A 26992-nucleotide genomic window follows, 5' to 3' on the forward strand; every position below is an offset into this window, starting at 1 on the left:
CAATTTTTGTACAGATTAATGGCCAATTAACAGTATTTATTTGAGCCAATTAATTACTCATGATTTTACAGAACAGTAACACACAAGCAAAATCTGGTGTCAGTAAATCTTGATGAACTTGCCTTGCAAAAAATTTCAGCGTATGATTGCAACATAGGAAAATATGGTGTATGAACTTTAGTCGAAGGCTGCCAAATGCTTTTACCAAAAAATTCCTTGATGCCTCTATACACGAAACAAAGTACAGGTGACAAATACAATCATGATCTTTATTGTGAGGATGACAAAATATAAACAAGTCTCATACCAACTGTACAAGACATATTTTGGTCTTATTTACAAAGCGTATGCTTACATTGGGAGGCAATTCTGAGAAAGTTCAAGAGGTTGATTTCTCAACTGAAAAGGTCAACGGGAATTTCATCACTAAAAATCATGATTTAACTTTCATGAGAGCCCTGAGACACAAATTGTAAAATTCTTAAGGCTGTGACAGAGCTTTTTGGTGCAGAGAGAGCAAGGAGCTGCAGGAAAAGACCAAGAAATGAAACGGAAATCAAGATCAGATCGGCCATGATCATCTTCAGTGTTAAAACAGACTCCAAAGGCAATTTGACATTGCTCCTATTTCTTATGTCCTCCATAAAATTCCTGGTGAAGTCAGTGAAGACAAAATCTATTTAGTGTATCTAAGCATCAAATTAAGCATGTCTCCAAGAACGAATTATTATAGGTTTTATTTAAATTTGCAAACACAATATTTGTTTATAAAGACATGGCTTTATTTCACTGTACAAACACAACTCATTTCTTTCCAGTAACAGTAAACAGAGCAGCACAACTGATACAAATTTGATTGCAACTGCATTTGATTCAACATGAAGTATACAGCGCCACATGTTCTTTGTACTTACATATTTTAGCCATTTCAAATTGGTAATTCTCCAAAAAGTTCCCAACAGGACAATCAGTGCACATTTGTTCTCATGAGAGAAAATGCAAAATATAAAAACTTAAGAACACTTTCACATAATGCTTAAGAATACTGTCCAAGTTGCATGCCATCTTGGACAATGTCTCCCATCCACTACATAATGTACTGGTTGGGTACAGGAGTACACAGACAGAGACTCATTCCACCGAGATGCAACACAGAGCATCATAGGAAGTCATTCCTGCCTGTGGCCATCAAACTTTACAACTCCTCCCTTGGAGGGTCAGACACCCTCAGCCAATAGGCTGGTCCTGGACATATTTCCTGGCATAATTTACATATTACTATTTAATTATTTATGGTGCAACTGCAACGAAAACCAATTTCCCCCGGGATCAATAAAGTATGACTATGACTAAACAGTCACACCATAACACCATTAGAACATTAGCAAAGTCAATGGCAGATACATTCACCACATCAACCTAATGCTTTCTGGAACAAACTTACACATGTCTGCAGAATAAATGGATATGATTGCCATTGTGACCTATGATTTACATCAACATCATAATTAGGCCTCAGGATCAACAGGCAAATAGTGACTGTGTGAAAGTGTAATAATCTTTGATAATTGTTAGGAAGAAACTGACTGCAATTAGAGTCAAGAACCAAAATGCAGCAGTTTCATTTTCAGTAAGTGGCCATTTCTTAGCTACCCATAAGATCACACCTGAAATCTGATAAATTAATCCTTTTTTTCCCCAAATGGAAGATAGGTTTGCACTTTATTTCCAGTGGTCCACAAATATTATTTATGCTGCACAAGCATAAACTTGGAAAAATTCAAAGTATTTGTAAAGAAATTATCGTTTGTATTTAAATTGACTCACTGCGGAATGTGCAAACACAATCAAAACAAGCAACACACATAAGAGTTTCTGTGAACGTTCACCAGCAACTTTGATGTGTGTTGCTTGAATTTCCAGCATCTGCAGAATTCCTGTTGTTTGCGTTTTACAATCAAAACAATACTTGTTTGGACCTTTGCATGTTTTGTTTGCCAGAAGCAAACAAAAGTTATCCATTAGGAACTAGAAGCAAATTTTCAGTCCATATTTATTGCTAGCAAGAAGTGCTTACAAAGAAACGTACCTACAAAAGGAAATTAAAGCTTGCTAGTAAAGAGTGATGAAAGGAGTTCAAAAAACATATAGAGGATTAAAAAAAAATCACACAAATCCAAGAAGAGTCAATGCTGTTATGTTTGCAAGGACAAATTCTGCTGTTCTAAAATTGATGAAATTTTTTTTATTTTGGAAGTTTCCTGGAAAAAATATTTAACACCACCAATTTTAAAGTGTGGAGGACCCCACATAACTCTGTACTAAACTCAAATGCATTTACAATTTACTCTGCGTTTATATTTTTCTTACAATAGAATATGGCTGGATTTGAAATTGGCCTTTGTTAAACAGAAAACAAACAAAAAAACTCAATACGAAAGGAACTGGAGGAACCAGTTCTAAAAGGTTTGGCTGAAATTTAGCTCACTGCAAATTTCATCTTCTAAAATGTTAGGTATTTCTACCACAAAAACCTCTGGCTCACTGCATGAACTTTTAACAGTTTGAAAGAGTTGTACAATATTCTCTATGCACTGAGCTTGGTTTCAGTAATGCTTGGTGTTCTACCAGATTCTCAGATGAGATTTGATTTGTCTTGTGCACCACTATTTGTAGATAAAGTTGATCTTGCATATAGCTGTCACCTGCAGCTAAACAATGTTGACATCCAAACTTACAGGTGTTGTGATTGCTCTGGTAGAGAGCTGAACTCATCACATGCACAGCATAACTCCAATGCTTCAACGTTTCTCTGCTGCACCTTATGCACGAGAAGTCAAATATTGACCTATCACAAATTCCTTTTGTATTATCCTTTCATTAATTTTTCATTTCATGTCTATCTTATTGGGCTTCAATTCTTTTTAAGGTAGTCAAAGACACCCCCCCGATATTCCACTAATTTAACAACTCTACTTGGTTAAGATTTTAATGAGCTTTCAAAGAATTCAATGCTCAACACATATAAAATCCACGATCCATGTTCACTGAAATTCAAAGATTTCGTATTATAGGTTAAAAAATGTTTACAAATTTAAGATCATGTACAACCATCAGACAGACTACCTAATTTAACATAGACACCTCTGGTCCATACCAGGAAATACATCTTAATTAGCCAGCACAAAGAGCACAAACTATTTGATTAGCCTTCTACAGGTGAAGTCAGAAATGGTGTGACTACTGAAAACAGATAATCACTGACTGACCATGAGCACAACAGTTTTTAAAAATTTCCCTGGGCAAGAACAGCTATGAGGTTGAGCAAGTCGCTCCATATCAGACTCTCAGACTCTCAGACTACTCAGTTCATACTTGAAAGTGTACAAAATCTGGGCAAAATAATACACAAAGTGTCGGATACATATAATATTTCCTCTGACAGACCTCAATTAACCTCCAAAGTATCATGGGCAACAGCTATGTCAGCAGCTCACAAATCTGTCAGCTGACATCATAGCTGTCACACATCCTTTCCATAATTTTTCAATTTGGGAGCACAAAACTGAGATGGATGCAGTAGCCCTGTATGACCATCTTTACTTCTTCACAGACAGACATTTTGTTTACAGAATTCAAATCACTAAAGGTAAACAGCATCAATTTCCAGTCAAGGAAATGATAGAGTAATAATGTTTGGGAAAGGAAATATGCCCCCTCAGTAGTCATTCAAAATCTGCAGAAAACTCAACTTTCAAATTGATGAAACTTTAAGCTTTGTAAGCAAAATCAGCACCAAAAATCCCTCAGCCATTGCACAAGAAGCAAACCAGCCCCATTTTGAAAATAAATTTAAAACACAATAAAGTGGCCATGTATCAATTACAGTTCTTGTTCAACTGTTTTCTTTGACTGGGTTCCTCCAGTTTGGATAGTATTAGCAAATTTCTTTATCACAATACCTGAGGTAAGGATGTGCACCTGAAAACTGCATGTGCCACTAAGTTACAAAATTAGATATTTTCCCCACTTGCGTTGGTACAAAAATATACCCTAACTATTCACACAATTCATTTTCGCCCTTTATCCTTTGAGCTTCAAGTAAAAAAAATCTGATTTTTCCATTATAACCTTCGCCCTCTCCTACTTCCCACTCCAAAATGGCCACCTCTCTCCACTCAGCTTCTTTGCTCTTACCTGTTCACTAACAGATAATTTCACTAACATTGAATATGTGCACAAATTGTCCCCATTTCAATTTCCATAATACTATACAATTTCTCCAAAAACTTCCCACCATGCAGAAATGTGCTTAAGTTAGTGACAGAAGACAAGGAGTTAATTGAGCAGCAGCAACAAGAAACAACCTAGTGAATGTGGATAAACTCAAATGTTTTTTCCCTTTGTATTTGGCTGCACAAGTGTAGAGAATACACACTCCGGTCCCGACAAAACTGTGAGATTGAGATGGCTCTCCCACGGCAAACCACAGTTTGGGTGGATGCTGTGCAATTTGCTACCCTGTTACAACACAGTGCCAAGAAATAACAGATAGCACACTGCATACTATTAAAGGAGTTATACAAATGTGAGAAAGTGAACCAGGGTGTTACAAATTGTTATGTTGGTCTTCAAATAATCTCAAACATAAGTACACTGAATTTAAAGTTTTTCTTTAAAATAACTTTTAAATTTACCATCATCTATCTTCAGGCCAAATTTACACAGAAAAACCTTAGGATACTTTGAGATACCAGTTGGGCTCAACAGCATAACTGATTGGTATCCAAATTCAGATTATGACTCAATTCCAAACTAGATTAGAGTCAATTCACAAATTATAGACAAAGACAGACAATTAAGCCTCAGGCAGTTATAACCACAAATTGAATGATCATGCACTCAGTTTTGTCGCAAGTACTTGCCAAGTCATTTTAAAATGAACTTTAATTTGCTCTATATGCTGCATTGTTTCCAACGTGTTACAACAATCAGAGGATACCACACAAAAGCTCTTAAAACCTAGAGAAGGTATCCAGGTCTTATTGCAAAGAACAATTTGTTTTGTTAAAAATTAAACTGCCTCGACACAACAGGATACCCTTAACTTTTGTTAAACATATCAAACGCTCCAAGGCTCAATAATCAAGATACAAATGCTGTCCCTGCAGGAACAAAATTCACAAATAAATGGGAACTAGTTGCCAGTACAGTACTCAATAGTTCTGTGCTTACAGAATGGAGAACTGAGCTCATGTTTTAGAAATGGATTACACACAAGTGGTCCGCCTGAGAATTGGTACAAATTCATTTAAAAAATAAAATGATTATTGTTGAAATTGACAATCTAATAAATCACAGCTGGGAATTTCTGGTTAGACATTTCGTGCATAATCAGTGGCAAGTCTTCACAATTTTGTAGCTGAATTGCATCTAAAAATAATTTTTCCAGTCTAAGGCTAGAGGCCTGCTCCAGCAAAGATCCATGTATTAAGACTTGTAAAACTTGTGAACCACGAAAACACCAAGCAGAACCACAGCCAGAATTCCAAGCATCCACTTGACATAAATATTATCTAACTCTAAAGCTGCCACCTGTGGAGAAAAGAAAGAAGGTATCAAACACTTTACAATAAACAAATATTTTAATTTCATTTCAAGGAAGCAGCTCTGAAAGAGAAAACATTTCCTTTGTATCAACTTGCACCAAATATCACTAAGGTAAACCCCCATATTGTACACAAGTTACATTTGATAATTTACATTTATAGTGTAGGGTAATAGAATGAATAACAGATGACACATTGCTCGTAATAGAGCCTTCTACATAATTCACAAAACACCGTCATTGAGTTGTTGTTGACGGGGTCTGACATCAGTGTAAGGCGACTGCTTTTGGGTTTTAAGAACTGCAGCTTTTGTTAAGCACACAAAATGACTCTCCCATGTTTTATTCACAAAATCCTGCAATAGCAATGCTAACGTTCAGTTTCACGAACTAAAAAGAAACCCAAGTATTTGGAAAAAAAACATGTTCTTTATTCCTTGGAATGTAGAAGACTGCAAGAAGATTTAGTAGAGGTATACAAAATTATGAGGGGCATAGATAGGATAAATAGGATAGATGCAAGCAGGCTTTTTCCACTGTGATTGGGTGGCACAACAACTAGAGGCCATGGGCTAAGTGTTAAGGGTTAAAGGTGAAAGGTGAAAAGTACAAGGGGAACCTGAGGGGAAACTTCTTCACTGAGGGTTGTGAGAGTGGAATAAGCTGCTAGCACAAGTGGTGCATGCGAGCTTGATTTCAATGTTTAAGAGAAGTTAGGATAGGTACGTGGATGGTAGGGGTATGCAGGGGTATGCAGGGCTATGGGTCCCAGTGCAGGTCAATGGGAGTATGCAGCTTACATAGTTCGGCATGGACTAGATGGGCCAAAGGGCCTGTTTCTGTGCTGTACTTTTCTATGATTCTACGACAAAGGCTCAATTTGGTTCTGTTCCCAAAAAGTCAATACTTGGGGCTTTGTTACCAAAAGGCAGAGGAATCTATCTATTATCACATGGTGTGGGAGGGGGGAGAAGGGGAAATAACCATTTATGTATTAAATGATTTAAATATTAAGTTTTTCAGACGAATCAAGATTTTTTCAGCTGAATTATAAGAATGCTGTTGAGAAATTGTACATTGCATTAAAAATTAGTTACATAATTTTGCAAAAGTATTATGAGGGAGATACATTTTAAAAAAAGTAATCAAACTTCAACACTGATTAATCATTATACTAAATAATCAATTTTCCCCAAAATACTTACACCTCTTTAGACTATCCTTGAACTTGAACTCAAATAACAAGCATAGCATGTGACTGACTTTCCTCAATATTGGCAAATACGTAGACATCCAAAAAAGTCACTATTTTCTCAACAGCCAACTCAATTTATTTAATAATGTTTTTTTTTCAAGATCAACCCTTTCGTGCTCAGTTACTTGTCAAAAGATGGTCTATATCTGGCTTCAACATTCCAGGGCTTAAAAGCAGCAGAGAAGAAGCCGTTAGAAACTGAAAGAAAAAAGGCATCAGATAAACCGAGACCAGGGGCTCCCAACCTTTTTTTTTATGCCATGCAAGGTGCCTGTGGACCCCACCTGATCTGAACTGAAAAATTAAGAGTATCTTCTGATTCTCATAGAGTGAACTTTTTGGACAGTTATTGAAATGCTAAAACTATGCTTCAGGAGAAAGCTAGAGTGGTAAGAAAAAAAACTGCTAAAAAAAAAACAAGCCGAGTAATTCCTTAACAAGTAACAAGTCAACAGTTGAAAACAGGCAATATAGTTCCTTGCACTTACCCAGCCTCCTTGCATTGCAATCCATTGTGCAATTCTATTTTTCAAAAGAAACTTTGCAATGAATTTTGCAATTTGACTGATGAATCCTTTCATACCATTCTGGAAGACATAAATGGCCATGCGATAGCCAAAGCCCAATAAAGCAATTACACGGCCCCAATTTATACCACTTTCAAAAAGCCTGCAAGAAGAATGCACAAAAACAGTATTACCTTAAAGTTCTGAGCTAATAGAAACTGTTGCACATAGTGCTTCTAACACAGAAGGCATGATCATGCTACCCATGTTGAATAATGGTCACTTCAATACTGCTGCTTATATAAATAGCTATTACATAAGATTGTCAACTGTAAATAAGTGAACAACCTTGGATAATACTTGACCATGGTCATGAAATCCAGTCAATCCAATTCATAGTTATATAAAATTGGGATAAAATTTACCAGTTTTACTAGTTTAAAATCAACTTGTTTTCAATAATAAATTCAGTATTTCATCTTTAAACAAGCAGTTTCAATTAAGTAATTGTCACTCAATATCACAATAGGATTCCCACAGCTCTTCACAGCAGCAGCAACTGTTAACACCCAAAGTTTAACTACATTGCAAGACATCAACTTCATCCTACATGACTTCCAGTATCATTAGTGAAATTTTCTTGCGGAACTTGGTAACTGATTATTCTCAGCTATTTTTTCCTCAATGGGTGATTCCATGATAATGGTCTTATGGAGTATGAATGATAAAATCATACACTCAAGCCTTTAAATGTCCTAATTCTTTAACTAAATGTTTTAGTAAACACTGGGATCGCCTTAGCAGCTGTAGCCTCACTATAGATATTCCCTTTAACTTATCCACTCCTCCCTCACACACCCCTATCCTGACCTACAGATGATCTCTTTGCTGAGTGTACTAACATTTTCTGTTTTTATTTCAGAACTCCTGCATTTGCAGGTTTTCATTTTAAATATTCTTCCAATTACTGTTAATCAGGCTGTACTACAAGAACAGAAATTACTTAACAGTTAGTGTTTGCTTATTCATGACCTCTCTAGCTATTTCAAACTTTCAGTTAACAGAAAAGATGTGTTAATATTACCACTTCTGTTTGCAAAATCTCATTCACTTGCAAATTGCCAAATTGCCAAATTAATGCAAGTTAAAAGAGTACAAGGCAAAATGAGAATGAATTTACTTGCCCTTACTGTTGCAAAGCAGTACTAATCAAGCTATAGAAAAGAGCCTATAGTCCATCATCCAAAGGAAGGCAGAAATAAAGGATAGGAAAAACAGTTAGACATGAGCTATCACAATGCAACTTCAACAATTCATACTTTAACGAATGTTTAAAGTGAATGAGAAATCCAGAAAATTTAATAGCAAGTTAGATTGGAATACACAACAGCAGTTGAAACCATAATTTCCAGAGAGGTTATCTTTTGACTGAGTATTTAAATATCTTATCCCAATTCCAATTAATCTGTCTGGAGAGAAGATCTACTTACAACTTTGTGCAAAATTCAAGGTTACTGTTTAGGATGCACCATACAGATGAATGCAACTACATTTTATAGATAACACACAAAGGGAGAATGGAAGCTATATTTGTACATTATGGGGAAACTGCAACAGCATTACATTATAAAATTAGCCAAGAACTCAGAGCTAAGAATTATTATAGGCATCCATTAGTCTCATGAGACCATGGATTTGCCCCTTGGAAGGTTTCCAGGGCACAGGCCTGGGCAAGGTTGTATGGAAGCCCATGCTGTAAGTCTCCTCTCTCCACACCACCGATGTTGTCCAAGGGAAGGGCATTAGGGCCGATACAGCTTGGCACCGGTGTCGTCGCAGAGCGATGTGTGGTTAAGTGCCTTGCTCAAGGACACAACACGCTGCCTCAGCTGAGGCTCAAACTAGCGACCTTCAGATCATTAGACCACGCCTTAACCACTTGGCCACACACCAGCACAGCCAAGAATTATATCAGCAATATAATTCATTTAATTATGTTGAATCAAAATACAACATTAATACAATTGATCAACAGCTACAGCTATATGGAGAGTCATAGGTAGATTGTTCATAGTTCAAGTTTAATTGTCATTCAACTATATACAAATACAGGTATCCCCCGCTTTACGAACGTTTGCTTTACGAAACCTCACTGTTATGAAAGACCTAAATTAGTTCCCTGTTTTTGCTAACAGCAGGTGTTTTCACTGTTACGAAAAAAATCAGCACGTGATAAAAAATCAGTGCGCGAAAAAAGCAGCGCGCGTCCCGTGCAGCCACTCTCCCCCAGATTCGAAACGGCATTCTCGCCGGCATTGCTTAAACACGTACCTGTGAGTAGCCATTAGCAAAGTGAGTTCTAAGGTATCGGAAAAGTCTGAAAGAGCTCGTAAGGGTGTTACACTTAGCGTAAAACTAGACATAATTAAGCGTTTCGATCGTGGTGAATGAAGTAAGGACAAAGTGAGTATGGCTTGTGGAAGCTGGTGAAGATGATGTTGAAGAGGTTTTGGCATCCCATGACCAAGAACTGATAGATGAAGAGCTGATGCAATTGTAAGAGGAAAAGATAACAATCGAAACCAAATGCAGTAGCGAAAGTGAAGCAATTGCCTGAGATTTTCGCTGCAATGATAAAGTACGACTTTAATTTTGAAAGGGTACGTAGGTTTAGGGGATATTTGCAGGATGGTTTGAGTGCTTACAAAGAACTGTATGATAGAAAAATGCGCGAGGCTCAGCAGTCAAGCAAGCCTTCCACATCAGCTACAGCAGATGACAAACCTCCACCTTCAACATCGAGGCGGGCAGTCAGAGGAGAAGATGAGCTGCCTGCCCTGATGGAAACAGATAACACCTCAGTGTCCCACCACTCCAACCCTCAGGCCGCGGACAGATACCGATTCGTGGAGAATGCAGCGGTAGCCGGGAGGCACACAACACATCTTTAAAAAAAAAAGCCAAAATAAACATGCTAATTAATTAGGTGCCGCCCAGCACGTAATTTTCGGCCCAGATCAGAGGCAATGCATGTTTATTTTGGCTTTTTTCTTAAAGATGTGCTGTGTGCCTCCTGGCTACTGCTGCACCGCTGCGTTCTTCGCTGACCAGTATTGGGTCGCTGCCCGGAGGGTGGGGGCCACTGCACCACCCAAACTCCGGCGACTCAGTCTAACACACCATCATCAGTGTGCTCGCTGTCTTCCCCATTCCCAAAAGTGATACTACACTGTACATACATTATTTCTACTTTATATAGGCTATGTATTTTTACGTGTTATTTGGTATGATTTGGCAGCTTCATAACTTAAAGGTTACTGGAGAGAGTGTTTTTGCCCATAGCGCTTGCGTGAGATTTTCGCTACGGATTTCGCGACGGAGATCTGTGCAGGCAATCGTTGTAGGGAAGTATTTCTACTTTATATCGGTGTGTATTTATCATATCATTCCTACTTTTACTATATGTTACTGTTATTTTAGGTTTTATGTATTATTTGATAGGTTACTTTTGGGTCTGCGAACGCTCACAAGATTTTCCCATATAAATAAATGGTAATTGCTTCTTTGCTTTACGTCATTCCGGCTGTTTCATAGGAACGCTCTACCTTCGGATGGCGGGGGAAACCTGTACAGTCAAATGAAACAGCATTACTCTGGAGCCTAGGTGCAAAACACAGAATTAACAGTCACACTCAGCACAAAGCACATCTAGCAGTAAAAACAGTCATACGAAAATACAGTCCAAGACCTTGAATCCATGAATGTTGCATAAATCTGCAGTCGAACACAATATGGCTTGTCTTCTGCTAAGTCACTAACTTCAGCTTTGATGACACACCGACTCTGACGCCTCTCTCCCGTAAACTGGCGATATCACAGCTTGAGGCCCAGTCCTCGCTTCACCAGAGGCCACGCCACTGCTCCACCGCCCACCAATAAATCAATGAATTGGACTTCCAGCACTTCAAGTTCTTAACGCTTAGCAGGGTCTTGAGCTCGTAAAAATGCATTAAAAAAAGGAAAACAACACCTTTGGAAGCCACTGCAAGCGAACGCACCACCTTTGTCTTCCCCCAGTTGGAAGTGCCAAACACTAGAGAGCATAGGTTTATGGTGAGATGGAGAAAGTTCAAAGGAGATTTGTACAACAAGGTATACATGGAGTGACAAGTGTCTGGAATGCACTGCCGGGGAGCTGGCAGAAACAGATATGATAGCAGAGGGCAGTGAACAGAGGGGTATGTACAGGTAGATGTGATTAGTATAGATCAGAATCATGGTCAGTGCACATTTGGTGGGCAAAAGGGCATGTTTCCATACTGTACTGTTCAGTCATAAACATGAATTATGCATGTTAAAATCAATTCAGTCCAGGAACCCATTTCAAATATTTAACTTCTTAGACCCAATTAGTCCAAACTATATGAATGATACCCAAAATATTTGTGAATAGAAAATCTCAGAACAGATATCAGGGGAAATGACATTGATGGGAGAATAATTATGAAAAATTGGTAAAATTATTCCTAGGATAACAGAAAAATAAATAAGGAAATATCCAGTCACAAACAAGAGAAAACCTGCAGATGCTGGAAATCCAAGCAACACACACACACACACAAAATGATGGAGGAACTCAGCAGTAGACCAGGCAGCATCTATGGAAAAAAGTACAGTTGATGTTTCCGGCTGAGACCCTTCAGCAGGACTCAGTCTCAGCCCGAAACGTCAACTGCACTTTTCTCCCCCCATAGATGCTGAGTTTCTCCAGCATTTTGTGTACGTTGCAAGGAAATATCCAGAATTGTTCCATCTATTTCTCTTGGAAGGGTTTGTGGAAAGAAAAGGAAATAAAATTTTTCAGGTTGAAGATGCCATTCACAATATGCATTTTTTAAAGATTCTTTTTGTTGGGGATATGATCCTGTCAGCTGATACCGGAGCAAGAAGGCTGCGAGTGAACAGCTGATTTTCAAAGCCAAGGCAGTTTTTACCAGTCGGGGTGAAAGAGAGGCAAGACTACGCAGGCGGTGACGTCAGCCAGTAGAGCATGAAAGGTTTAAAAAGACTGCCATATCCAGCAGGCAGCAGAGTGAGAGGCTGCAGAGTGATAGGGCTTTGGCTCTACAGGCTTAGGCGGTAATGTGACGAGGTAAGGTAGGCTTACCGCTGTTATTTGCGGAAAGGAGGAAGTATGTGTGTGAGGCCAGTTTTCTGTCCTCGGTGTCAGATGTAGGAGGTCCTGGAGTCTCCCAGCCTCCCAGACGGCTTTGTCTGCACCAGGTGTGTCGAGCTGCAGCTCCTAAGGAACCGAGTTAGGGAACTGGAGATGCAGCTCAATGACCTTCACCTGGTGGGGGAGAGTGAGGAGGTGATAGAAAGGAGTTATAGGCAGGTGCTCACACCGGGGCCACAGGAGACAGACGAGTGGGTAACAGGCAGGAGGGGGAAGGGGAAGAGCCAGGTACTAGAGAGTACTCCTGTGGCTGTACCCCTTGACAATAAGTACTCATGTTTGAGTACTGCTGTGGGGGGACAGCCTACCTGGGGGAAGCGACAGTGGCCGTGCCTGTCTGGCCCTGTGGCTCAGAAGGGTAGGGAAAGGAAGTGGAAGGCAGTAGTGATAGGGGACTCTATAGTTAGGGGGCCAGAAAGGCGATTCTGTGGACGCAGAAAAGAAACTCGAATGGTAGTTTGCCTCCCAGGTACCAGGGTCTGGGATGTTTCAGATCGTGTCCAAGATATCCTGCAGTGGGAGGGAGAAGGCCCAGAGGTTGTGGTACATATTGGTACCAATGACATAGGTAGAAAAAGGGAAGAGCTCCTGCAAAAAAAATACAGGGAGTTAGGAAGGAAGTTGAGAAGCAGAACCACAAAGGTAGTAATTCCAGGATTACTGCCTGTGCCACACGACAGTGAGAATAGGAATATAATGAGGTGGAGGATAAATGCATGGCTGAGGGATTGGAGCAGGGGGCAGGGATTCAGATTTCTGGATCAGTGGGACCTCTTTTGGGGCAGGTGTAACCTGTACAAAAAGGACCGGTTGCACTTGAATCCCAGGGGGACCAATATCCTGGCGGGGTGGTTTGCTAAGACTACTGGGGAGAGTTTAAACTAGAGTTGTTGGGGGTGGAAACCGAACTGAAGAGACTGGGGAAGAGGAGGTTGGCTCACAAATAGAGAAAGCTTGTAGACAATGCGAGAGGGAGGATAGGCAGGTGATAGAGAAGGGATGTGCTCAGACCAAAGGTTTGAGATGCGTCTATTTTAACGCAAGGAGTGTTGTGAACAAAGCGGATGAGCTTAGAGCGTGGATCAGTACTTGGAGATATGATGTGGTGGCCATTACAGAGACTTAGATGGTTCAGGGATGGTTACTTCAAGTGCCAGGTTTGAGATGTTTCAGAAATGACAGGGAGGGAGGCAAAAGAGGTGGGGGCGTGGCACTGTTGATCAGAGATAGTGTCACGGCTGCAGAAAAGGCGGATGCCATGGAACAATTGTCTACGGAGTCTCTGTGGGTGGAGGTTAGGAACAGGAAGGGGACAATAACTTTACTGGGTATTTTTTTTTATAAACCGCCCAATAGTAACAGGGATATCGGGAAGCAGATAGGGAAACAGATCCTGGTAAGGTGTAACAATAAGAGTTGTCGTGACAGGAGATTTTAATTTCCCAAATATCGATTGGTATCTCCCTAGAGCAAGGGGTTTAGATGGGGTGGAATTTGTTAGGTGTGTTCAGGAAGGTTTCTTGACACAATATGCAGATAAGCTTACAAGAGGAGAGGCTGTACTTGATTTGGTATTGGGAAATGAACCTAGTCAGGTGTCAGGTCTCTCAGTGGGACAGCATTTTGGAGATAGTGATCATAATTTTATCTCCTTTACAATAGCATTGGAGAGAGATAGGAACAGACAAGTTAGAACAGCGTTTAATTGGAGTAAGGGGAATTATGAGGCTATCAGGCAGGAAATTGGAAGCTTAAATTGGAAACAGATGTTCTCAGGGAAAAGTACGGAAGAAATGTGGAAAATGTTCAGGGGATATTCGTGTGGAGTTCTGCATAGGTATGTTCCAATGAGACAGGGAAGTTATGGTAGGGTACAGGAACCGTGGTGTACAGAGGCTGTAATAAGTCTAGTCAAGAAGAAAAGAAAAGCTTACAAAAGGTTCAGAGAGCAACGTAATGTTAGAGATCTAGAAGATTATAAGTCTAATAGGAACGAGCTTAAGAAGGAAATTAGGAGAGCCAGAAGGGGCCATGAGAAGGCCTTGGCGGGCAGGATTAAGGAAAACCCCAAGGCACTCTACAAGTAAGTGAGGAACAAGGGGATAAGACATGAAAGAATAGGACCTATCAAGTGTGACAGTGGGGAATTATGTATGGAACTGGAGGAAACAGCAGAGGTACTTGATGAATATTTTACTTCAGTATTCACAATGGAAAAGGATCTTGGTGATTGTAGTGATGACTTGCAGCAGACTGAAAAGTTTGAGCATGTAGATATTAAGAAAGAGGATGCGCTGGAAATTTGGAAAGTATCAAGTTGGATAAGTCACCGGGACCGGCTGAGATGTACCCCAGGCTACTGTGGGAGGCGAGGGAGGAGATTACTGAGCCTCTGACAATGATCTTTTCATCATCAATGGGGATGGGAGAGGTTCCGGAGGATTGGAGGGTTGCGGATATTGTTCCTTTATTCAAGAAAGGGAGTAGAGATAGCCCAAGAAATTAAAGACCAGTGAGTCTTACTTCAGTGGTTGGTAAGTTGATGGAAAAAATCCCAAGAGGCAGGATTACAGGCACGATTGAATTTTTTGACGATGTGACAAAACACATTGATGAAGGAAGAGCAGTAGATGTAGTGTATATGGATTTCAGCAAGGCATTTGATAAGGTACCCCATGCAAGGCTTACTGAGAAAGTAAGGAGGCATGGGATCCAAGGGGACATTGCTTTGCAGATCTAGAACCGGCTTGCCCACAGAAGGCAAAGAGTGGTTGTAGACGGGTCATATTCTGCATGGAGGTCAGTCACCAGTGGTGTGCCTCAGGGATCTGTTCTGGGACCCTTACTCTTTGTGACTTTTATAAATAACCTGGATGAGGAAGTGAAGGGATAGGTTAGTAAGTTTGCTGATGACACAAAGGTTGGAGGTGTTGTGGGTAGTGTGGAGGGCTGTCAGAGGTGACACCGGGACATTGATAGGATGCAAAAGTTGGCTGATGGAGTTCAACCCAGATAAGTATGAAGTGGTTCATTTTGGTAGGTCAAATATGATGGCAGAATATAGTATTAATGGTAAGACTCTTGGCAGTGTGGAGGATCAGAGGGATCACGGGGTCTGTGTCCATAGGACGCTCAAAGCAGCTGCGCAGGTTGACTCTGTGGTTAAGAAAGCATATGGTGTATAGGCCTCCATCAATCGTGGATTCGAATTTAGGAGCCGAGAGGTAATGTTGCAACTATAGAGGACCCTGGTCAGACCCCACTTGGAGTACTGTGCTCAGTTCTGATTGTCTCACTGCAGGAAGCAAGTGGAAGCCATAGAAAGGGTGCAGAGGAGATTTACAAGGATGTTGCCTGGGTTGGGGAGCATGCCTTTATGAGAATAGGTTGAGTGAACTCAGCCTTTTCTCCTTGGAGCGACGGAGGATGAGAGGTGACCTGGTAGAGGTGTATAAGACGATGAGAGGAACTGATTGTGTGGATAGTCAGAGGCTTTTTCCCCAGGGCTGAAATGGTTGCTACAAGAGGACACAGGTTTAAGTTGCTGGGGAGTAGGTACAGAGGAGATGTCAGGGATAGGTTTTTCACTCACAGAGTGGTGAGTGCCTGGAATGGGCTGCCAGCAACAATGGTGGAGGCGGATACGATAGGGTCTTTTAAGAGACTTTTGGATAGGTACATGGAGCTTAGAAAAATAGAGGGCTATAGGTAAGCCTAGTAATTTCTAAGGTAGGGGCATTTTCAGCACAACTTTGTGGGCCGAAGGGCCTGTATTGTGCTGTAGATTCTCTATGTTATTATGGAGTAGAGGCAGCACTGATGGAAGCACTCGAGCAACTGGATTTGCTTGCAGTACAAGACACAGGCTTCAGAGCCGTACAGCAGTGTTGTGAAGACAGCAGACCTATACTCCTGGATTTTTGTGGACAGACGCAGCTGGTGGTTCGTCCACATATTTCTGGAGGGGCTCGAAGACAAGTCCAGGGCTGGATGTCCTGCTCACTTAAGGATGATGAAGTGTCTCCCACAGCATCTCGTTTCCAGATGTTGTGATCACCGCAGGACCACTGTTTGGCTTGCCATGCAGAGGTCACTCACATATGGTCTTCTCCTGCAGTTCAAGCGGCATCCCTGTTCCTTGCGTCCGGTGCTCCCGATGCGGCCTTCTATATATTGGCGAGACCCGACGCAGACTGGGAGACCGTTTCGCTGAACACCTACGCTCTGTCCGCCAGAGAAAGCAGGATCTCCCAGTGGCCACACATTTTAATTCCACATCCCATTCCCATTCTGACATGTCTATCCACTACCTCCTCTACTGTCAAGATGAAGCCACACTCAGGTTGGAGGAACAACACCTTATATTCTGTCTGGATAGCCTCCAAACTGATGGCATGAACATTGACTTCTCTAACTTCCGCTAATGCCCCACCTCCCCCCGTACCTCATCCAGTATTTATTTATTTATATACACACATTCTTTTTCTTTGTCTCCTTTTTCTTCCTCTGTCCCTCTCACTATACCCCTTGCCCATCCTCTGGGCTTACCCCCCTCCCCCTTTTCTTTTTCCCTAGGCCTCCTGTCCCATGATCCTCTCATATCCCTTTTGCCAATCAACTGTCCAGCTTTTGGCTCCATCCCTTCCCCTCCTGTCTTCTCCTATCATTTCGGATCTCCTCCTCTCCTTCCACTTTCAAATCTCTTACTAGCTCTTCTTTCAGTTAGTCCTGATGAAGGGTCTTGGCCCGAAACGTTGACCGTACCCCTTCCTAGAGATGCTACCTGGCCTGCTGCGTTCACCAGCAACTTTTATGTGTGTTGCTTGAAATTCCAGCATCTGCAGATTTCCTCGTGTTTGCATCCCTGTTCTTTCTGAGTTTGCTATGTCATGGCATGACTGAGTAATTGAGTGGGCAGGCTGGGCTCCAGCCTTATGGTTGCCACAGTTTTCGCAGCTCACTGTGGAATGCCCCCGGCCTAAAGAGTGGAATCTGATCCTCAGTATAAGCCTATGCAGTACAGGCAGGAAGAAAAGCCCTACAGCGATGGAGAAGGGGGCGAAACGACAGGTGCAGACGAAACAACAGGTGCTGGATGACATTGGAAGTCACAGTCTCAACTTTGCATGTAGGCGGCTCAAACCCATGGGTCAACTGTCTGTTGACCTGAGGCAACAACAATATTCGGCAGCCCTCTGGGTGACCAAGCAGCCCTCTTCAGGTATAACACGGCTTGCTCCAAATGAAGATGGAGCTGGAAAAGGTGGTGCCCCAAAAAAGAAACACACATTTCAAAATTGTGTGCTGGAATGTACGCACAATGCAGGACATTGTGGCATGAGAACTAGCTCAGCTGGCCATTGACATTTCTGTTATAAGTGAAGTACATTTACCAGATCAACGACCCTTGATAGAGCATGGTACAGGCTACACTTTCTTCTGGTCAGGCAGAAGCCGCAACAAGAACAGCTTCTCAGGGGTGGGCTTCATGATCAAAAACACCATTGTCAATAAGTTTCAAAGCCTACCAGTTGGACGATCTGATCGATTCATTTCCCTGCAACTCCCACTGCAAGACAATCAATTTGTCACCCTGTAAATGTATATGCTCCCACATTGCACAGACTCTGTTGTCAAAGAGATACACAGTTAGGTGAAAGATCCAGTCTCAAATGACCTACGCAAAGCTGTAGCTGTCTATCAGTACAAGATCAAAGGGGAGAAATCGATTGCTCAAACTACAGAGTTGTTGCCCTGTTATCCACTGCTGGGAAGATCCTTGCCAGAATCATCTCTACCATTGCCGAAGGCAACCTCACAGAGTCAGTGCAGATTCAGAGCGAACAGAGGCACATCTGACATGATCTTCATGCTGAACCAGATACAGAAGAAGTATCGTGAACAGAACATAGGACTGTATAGTCAGGGATTGACACAGTCAGCTACGATGGTCTCAGGAAGATTCTGTCGAAGCTCAGCTGTCCCCTGAAGTACCTCACCATCCTTCTGCAGCTCCATTAAGGACCAAAGCAGTCAGGTTAAACACAATGGTGACCTGTCTGACCCATTCCCCATCAGTACCAGCATGAAACAAGGCTGTGTTTTGGCACCAACGCCCTTTGTCATCCTTTCCAGCATGTTAAAGAGACACCTTGGAGAGCATCTACATTTAGTTCTGCACAGACTGAAGTACATACAACTCCACTGCCTTCACGCCCAACAAAAACCATGCTGGAGCCCATTCTCGAGCTACTATGTGTGGACAACTGTGCTCTCCTCATAACACATAGCAGATGGATTACAGGCTGCAGTCACTCAGTTTGACAAGGCTGCAAGGACATTCAGGTTAATGGTCAGTCTGAAGAAAACAATGATGCTCAGAAGCCCCCTCGTGGCGTTTACAACCCACCTCGGATAACCATTGACAACCACCCTCACAGTACGGTTGAGCAGTTCACCTATCTCGGCAGCATCATCTCCAACAACGCTATGGTAGTAAGGGACGTTGACAATCGACTCGCCAGAACCAGCAGTGCCTTCAGGCGCCTCCAGAAATATGTGTGGAAGAACTACCAGCTGCATCTGTCCACAGAAATCCATCTGAACAGGGCTGCCATTGTTACAACACTGCTCCAAGGCTCCGAAGCCTGGGTCGTATACCACAAGCAAATCCAGTTGCTTGATCACTTTCATCAGCTTTGACTCCGCTCCACCATGGGTATCAGCTGGCAGGATCATGTCTCCAACAATGAGGTCCTGGAAAAGGCTCAACTTTCAAGCATTGAAGCCACTTTGCTGCTCAAGCAGCTCTGTTGGTCAGGCCATGTATCTTGCATGGACAGCTCCAGGTTACCAAAAGCAGTACTCTCAAGGCAAAAGAGATCATGGTGCCCCGCGCAAGAGATACAAAGACCAACTTAAGCAGCAGCTCTCAGGCAAACTTCAAGGTCAACGAATGGCAGCAGCTGGCTTGTGACAGACACTGCTGGAGAACCCTGATCCATGGAGCAGCCAAGGATTTTGAGTCCAGAAGAGTCAATGCTGAAGAGAAGAGGAGATGCAGGAAGAATCCTACTACCCAAGTGCCCGCATCCCAGCTGTTCCTGTGTCCCTACTGTGCCAGTCTGCACATCTAGAGTTGTCCTCTACAGTCACCAACAATCATGCCACCCCTCCTGAGGACTCTTCTTCCCTCCTGATCACCGCAAGCAAAGAAGCATCTATCACAGGTGGAAAATGGAACATTGCATACCTTAAAAATAATATGCCCAGAATAAAATGAACTTCAGTTTTGCATATGGTGTACTTTGATAATAAAATTTACTTTGAACGTCTCATTCAGGTGGCTGTGTGATAGAATGATTGCAAGTGGATTCCAGAGGATGTGGCTTTGCTGGGTCATCTTGATTCACGATTTATATTCTTGCAATAATTGCAACTTAAGCAATATTTCATTCCTCTGACCTGCTTTAACTCATTCATATCCTTGTTCACAAAACCATTTCACAATTTGCTGAATAGTGACATCTTCGAATTAAAAGAACTTGTTTTACCATAAAAAGGGCATTTGGTAACATTGTCATTTTGTTTGTCACACTGAGCACAAGTGATGACTCTTGTGTTTTAAGTAGGACCAAATACCATCAAATTATTTAGTTAAAAGTATTAAATTTATCAGATTAAATGTATCAGTAAACTGTTTAAAATGTAAAGGCAGATTCATATACAAACTACTGCATGCTCTATGTTAAGCAGAGTTTGATTTCACAATCGAAGCTTACCCATCGGCTATTTTGCAGAAGTAATCATAGGCATTTTGTGCATTCAGTGGCAGCCTTGACAACAAATTGTGGAACTCCAGGTCATATCTTCGATTGATGTCATCTCCAATAACAGCAAGTTGCCGCCCTACAAGAGCTGGAGTACTGGTTGTTAAAAGTTAAAAAAGGAATGTAACAGGGGAAACTCAAATCATGATGCCAAAAGTCTGAAATAAACAACCTGTTGGACAGTTTCAGGTTAGGCAGCATTTGTGGATTAGAGGAAAAAGCAGTTAATGTTTCTGGTTAATCACTTTCTCAGAACCAGGGTGGGGAAGAAATTCAGTAGTGCAACTCTGAGCTGTGAGCAATAGGGCTTCTATCTGCATCTGCTCCATGCCTCACACTTCTGTTCTTAGCACTCCTCTAACCAACAGCAAGGGTACTGTCCCATCCACACACTCCAATCTTTAGCTTCCACATTGAATGCATCATGATCTAATTTTCACCACCTTCAAGGTGGTACTGGTAACAGATACATCATCCCTTCTTTCAGCATTCTGAAAAGCTCTCTCCTCTGATTTCATGGTTCAGTTTTCCATCTCCACCAATACCCTTTCGCCCTTCTCACGATACCTGTCCTTTCACCTCTTTCCTGTCATTCAAGAACCTAACCTGCCTACCCTGGTGAAGCAACAGTCCGCTAATTTAATGTATTGCATTTGGTGCGGGAAGTAGACCACAGAGCTGTACAATGGGGGGAAAAAGAAACAAACGAAAATTGGGTGACCACTTTGCTCTATTATAGAAACATAAAAAACCTACAGCACAATGCAGGCCCTTCAACTCACAAAGCTGTGCCGAACATGTCCTTACCTTAGAAATTACCTAGGGTTACCCACAGCCTTCTATTTTTCTGAGCTCCATGGAGCTGTCCAGGTATCTCTTAAAAGACCTTATCGTATCCGCCTCCACCACCATTGCTAGTAGCCCATTCCATGCACTCACCACTGTCTGCGTAAAAACTTACCAGTCATCACCTCCGTAACTACAAACCTTTGTACTTCCAAGCACCTTAAAACTATATCCTCTCATGCTAGCCATTTCAGCCCTCAGAAAAAGTCTCTGACTATCCACATGATCAAGCCTCTCATCATCTTATACACCTCTATCAGATCACCTCTCATCCTCCGTCATTCCAAGGAAAAAAGCCCGAGTTCACTTAACCTATTCTCATAAGGCATGCACCCCAATCCAGGCAACATCCTTGTAAATCTCTGCACCCTTTCTACGGTTTCCACATCCTTCCTGTAGTGAGGCAACCAGAGCTGAGCACAGTACTCCAAGTGGGGTCTGACCAGGGTCCTATATAGCTGCAACATTACCTTGCACCTCCTAAACTCAATCCCACGATTGATGAAGGCCAATGCACCATATGCTTTCTTAATCACAGAGTCAACCTGCGCAGCAGCTTTGAGTGTCCTATGGACTCAGACCCCAAGATCCCTCTGATCCTCCACACTGCCAAGAGTCTTACCATTAATAAAATATTCTGCCATCATATTTGACCCACCAAAATAAACCACCTCACACTTATCTGGGTTGAACTCCATCACAAACTATTCAGCACTTGACTGATCAAGCCTGAGCTTCAAGCTGCTTTTCATTCATTCTGAAATTCATTCTAACTTTCTGATTTGGCCTCTTATGCGTGGCTTTGATTCGATAGTGAAGTTCGATGCATGACATCTCATCTTCTGACTGGGCATGTCACAGCTCTCGGGACTATTTCAAACTCAACAATTTCAGTTGGTATTAGTATTGATCAGTTCTAACGAATGGTTGGTCTATAATCTTAACTGTGCTTCTCTCTCAATACCTGACCATCTGGGCATCCTCAGCATTCTAAATTTCCTTGCTGGATTTGCAGGAACTGGTCACCATCTGTCAATTTCTTAACCTACCCATATCTGTTTGCAGAATGAATCCCTCTCACAACTTGCTAACTTGCCTTTCTATCAGCAAATCTAGCTACAGCACATTCAGTACCTTCATCCAAGTTATCAACATAGATTACGAACAGTTAATTTCTGTGGTACCCTGTTGGTTACTGATGGCCAATCTGAAAATGATTTATTTCTTATCATTTTCTCATTTTCTGTTATTAGCCATAACCCTATCCATGCCAATATTATTCGCAAAAAAATTGTACTCTTAGCTTGAGTTGTCTCTACCCTAATCCCTCTGTTCACACCATCCCACCCTAGCAATAGGAAACAAGTTTGATTTCAATCTTTTCTTTATGTGCAAATATCTGAAATGGATATTTCTCTTGATAGACATTGTCCACCCTACTGAGTATATCCAGCATTAATGATTAATTCCAAGAATGTCCTACTTCTATGTCAAACCCAAACAAACTGGAACATTTGGAAGAGATGGAGCACATGCTAAATGTGACTAAATGAAATCTTGCAATAATTACACAGTCCATGATTCTATTTGCATGCTTTTATTAAATTAATTTACAACAGCTTAAATTTTTCTCTGAACTCCACAAAATGATCAAAACAAAAACTAAACAAAAATGAGATCCTTTTACTCACGCCATATTAGTTATTCCTGCATGCAATGAAAATGGGTAGGATGAGATGAAATATCTTAATGTTCTTCTGATTTAGATGGGCAGTAAAAATTTATTGGAACTGCTTTAGGAAACTTCTCTAAAGTAAACAGCCATAAAACAGATTAACAGCCAGCTGGAGGGAAATGGATCAAGGGAAATCAGCATGGATTTATTCAGGGAAAATTGTGATAGTATTTTTGATGAAGGTACATATAGCGCCGATGACAATAATGCACTGAATATGGTGTACATCAACCTCTGAAACCTTTTGGTGAAGTGCTCTCTAATACCTTAGCAGCAAAGTGGTAGGAGATGGCAATAAAAGGACATTGATATCATATCTACATATCAAAACAGTTATAATGTATGGTTGTTTTCTGACTGGAGGAAGATGAATAGTAGCATTTCCCAGGGATTGGCATCAGGGCATTTTTTTTGGTTGGTGGGGGGGTCTACTGTATATTAATATCTATATCGAGGTTGCTTCTATTATGAATTGTATTCATTTAGCATTTGCACCTATATCAAACCTTTAAGTTGACATATTATGCCAATATTTACCTATCAGTAGGCTGATGCATGCCGGTTATCTCTGGATCATCTGGAAGCTCCCCTTGTTCCTCCCTCTCTGTGCAGTACCGGGAGAATACATAACTCCTGAAGACATCTTCGGTCTCTTCCACAACATCTAATTCTAGAAGCACAAACAGTACTCTGTTGCATTGTAACAGGTGCTGGTTTTATATTTGTTTTTTTCAATTATGAGCAGAAAGTCTTTTGATATACATCCTTGACTAATGTATTGTTTCACAGCATTTAAAGCAAATTGTACTTGTATTAAATATAGCTTTACACAAGACAACAAATTCCTTCATATTCAAATTACTTAGTTTTCCCCAAAATTGATAATCTGTGCAAAAAACTGTTGACAGGCTATTCAAACAATATTAATGTTCCAATAAGATGTAAATTTAGCCTACACCTCCACCTCAGATAGGTACAAGTGATTTTCTAGCTCCATTTCAAAAGGAATATTTCAGGCATTTTTGGTCAGCACTTGTTACTAAATAACCCAAAAAAAGAGCTAGCCTTCATCACATTCTTTGCAAGACCTCCTGTGCAGAATTTAGCTGCTATATTTCTCATGATACATTAGTAACTACACTTCAAAGGTACTTTGACTGTAAAGCATATTGGAACAGCTTAACAGGATAGTCACAACAGAAATACAACCTTCTCTTTCATGATCCTTCTGTTGGTACACTTAATCTTTAAATAGGCACAATTACACTAAGTTGAAGTACATGACATGTCCTGACCTCCTTAGATTACTAGATAAATTGTACAATAGAATTTCTGTAATGAAACTGATGATAAATGGATCCAGAGTTAAGATCCTGTAAAACGTATGAGAAATAAACTTCAATGATATTATAACTGTTGTATCTCATTAACATTTTGTATGAACTTTGATAAGTCTCATGGTGGAATTGGTTTATTATGTCACATGTACAAGATACAGTGAAAAGCTGGTCTTGCATACTGCTCATAGATTAATTCATGAAAATAATAACAATGTAGAATAAAGTAAAATAGCTACATAAAAAGCACAGTGCAGGTCAAAACATATCCGTGATCCATGGTCCACACCAACCATTATTGCCCTTCAACACTAATCCAATTTGCTAGCAAATGGTTTGTAACCTTCTCCACCTTGGCAATTCAAATATTCATCCAGATCAGGCATTCCCAACTTTTTTTTAAAAAAATGCCATGGACCCCTACCATTATCTGAGGGGTCTGTGGACCCCAGATTGGGAACCCCAGATCTAGATACTGAACTGTTGTAAGTATTTGGTTCTGCCATCCACTCAGACAGCACATTTCAGATTACAACCACTCTTTGGATGTGGGGGTGGGTGGAATCTATCCTCCAAGCCTTTTCCTCTAATTTTTAAGGCAAGTTTCTTCCTATTAAATGCTGATGCTGGATATCTGAAACAGAAGTAGTAGAAAATGCTGAAAAGTCACAGTTCAAGTAGTAATCTGGAAGGAAAGAAAAATTATAATCAACATTTCAAACCACATGTCTGAACCATTAACTATTTCTTTTTCCACAGATGCTAGCTGAACTACTGTGTGTTTCTAGTATTTTCTGGTTTGTTTCTTATTATGTATTCTAACCATGCCCATGGAAATATTGTATATCTTAAATCAGGTTCTCCTTCAGGTCCTTCTGCTCCAAGGAAAGCAAAACCAGTCTCTCCTCATACCAAAGTGCCCCACTCTGGGAAGTGTTCTGGTGACTCTCCTCTGTCTTCAATTCAACGGTTCCATTTGTAAAAAACAGAATTGCACAGTACTCCAGCTACAGTCCAACCAGTATTTTATACAGCTATACAACAAATTCCCTGTCCTTGTACTCTGACACCTCAGTTATTGAGCCTAGCAAAACATACATCTTCAGACCTTATCTACTCATGATGCCAATTTCAGCAATCTTTGGACTTGTACAAAGACCCTATTGCTCAATATTTCTTCGGATTGTAAAAATCATTGAACATGCCCTTAGTTCTTCCAAAGTGCATTATTTCACACTTATCCAGATTAAACTCCACCTGCCCGTTTTACAAACTGATTAATATCTCCTGACAATCCACGACTACTAATTTCCGTGTCATCTTTAAGCTTACAAATCACACCTCTGACATTCACAGCCAAATCATTAACACATATGACAAGCAGCAATAGTTGCAGCACCATCCTTATAGTGCACCACAGGCTCATAATCACAAAAATTATGAGCTTCACCTTCCATCTCCATCACCAAGCTAATTTAGGCTCCAATCTATTAACCCACTCTAAACATCTGGATTAATTTCCCACATGGAATCTTGTCAAGGGCCTTACTGAAGATTACTGCAAAACTACAACTGCACTGACTTCAACATCTTTCGTTCCCCTTCAAAATTCATTCAGGACTTTCCCTTAATTAAATCAAGGTGACCATCTTCATTAGTAACTCTTCTTTCAAGTGTAGGTTAATCCTGCCCATGAAGACTTGTTCCAATAACTTCCTTACCAGTGATGTTAGATTCACAAATCAAGCTTACTTCTGCTGCCCATCTTGGATATAAGATTCCACATTTGGTATCATCATCAGCACCTTATCTGCAACTACTAAAGGTTTTAAAAATTTCTCTTGTACCTCCAATAACAACCTACTATACAGTTATTAAGATCCAGCAGATTTAACTATCTTTAGGCCTGCGAAGGCACCTAATAACTCCTTCTCTTTAGTGAGATGTACTGAAATTTACCCTATCGATTCTCAAGATACTACTGCCTTCTTCCTCAGTGCATTCTGACAAATATTCATTTAAGATCTCATTGAGATTTTCTGACTCCATACACAATTTACAATTCTGATCCCTAATAGGCAGTATAATAAATAATACAGTATACATTAGTAATTTCCTTAGATGCCAGTGATATTTCACTTCTTCATTGCCTTCCTGATCCCTTTTCCAATCCTCTTTCTTACCATTCTTTTACTTCCTAAACTGCAGAGGAGCCTCTGGTGCATTCAGTCCTCTGTCAGATACAGCAACATGCAAAAGTTTGGGCACCCCGGTCAAAATTTCTGTTACTGTGAATAGCTAAGTGAGTAAAAGATGAACTGATTTCCAAAAGGTATATAGTTAAAGATGACACATTTCTTTAATATCTTAAGCAAGATTACTTTTTTATTTCCAACTTTTACAGTTTCAAAATAACAAAAAAAAAGGGCCTGAAGCAAAAGTTTGGGCACACTGCATGGCAGTACTTAGTAACACCCCCTTTGGCAAGTATCACAGCTTGTAAACACTTTCTGTAGCCAGCTAAGAGTCTTTCAATTCTTGTGTGGGGTATTTTCACCTTCCTTGCAAAAGGCTTCTAGTTCTGTGAGATTCTTGGGCTGTCTTGCATGCACTGCTATTTTGAGGTCTATCCACAGATTT

General features: G+C 40.8%; 1 protein-coding gene across 3 annotated transcripts in view; it reads right to left on the reverse strand.

Moving 5' to 3' along the window:
• Window positions 1-334: 334 nt before the first annotated feature.
• Window positions 335-26992, reverse strand: part of LOC140209892 (bcl-2 homologous antagonist/killer-like) — a 121305-nt gene continuing 94647 nt past the window's right edge. For all 3 annotated transcript variants that reach the window (XM_072278526.1, XM_072278527.1, XM_072278525.1), the window contains 4 exons: window positions 23553-23685; window positions 20387-20530; window positions 7352-7532; window positions 335-5595 (listed from right to left, as the gene is read on the reverse strand). In XM_072278526.1, the coding sequence (XP_072134627.1) occupies window positions 5491-5595; window positions 7352-7532; window positions 20387-20530; window positions 23553-23685 (563 nt within the window). In that variant the 3' untranslated portion in view covers window positions 335-5490. The remainder of the gene's footprint in view (window positions 5596-7351; window positions 7533-20386; window positions 20531-23552; window positions 23686-26992) is intronic.

The sequence above is a fragment of the Mobula birostris genome, chromosome 14 (assembly GCF_030028105.1).
Source record: "Mobula birostris isolate sMobBir1 chromosome 14, sMobBir1.hap1, whole genome shotgun sequence".
NCBI lineage: Eukaryota > Metazoa > Chordata > Chondrichthyes > Myliobatiformes > Myliobatidae > Mobula > Mobula birostris.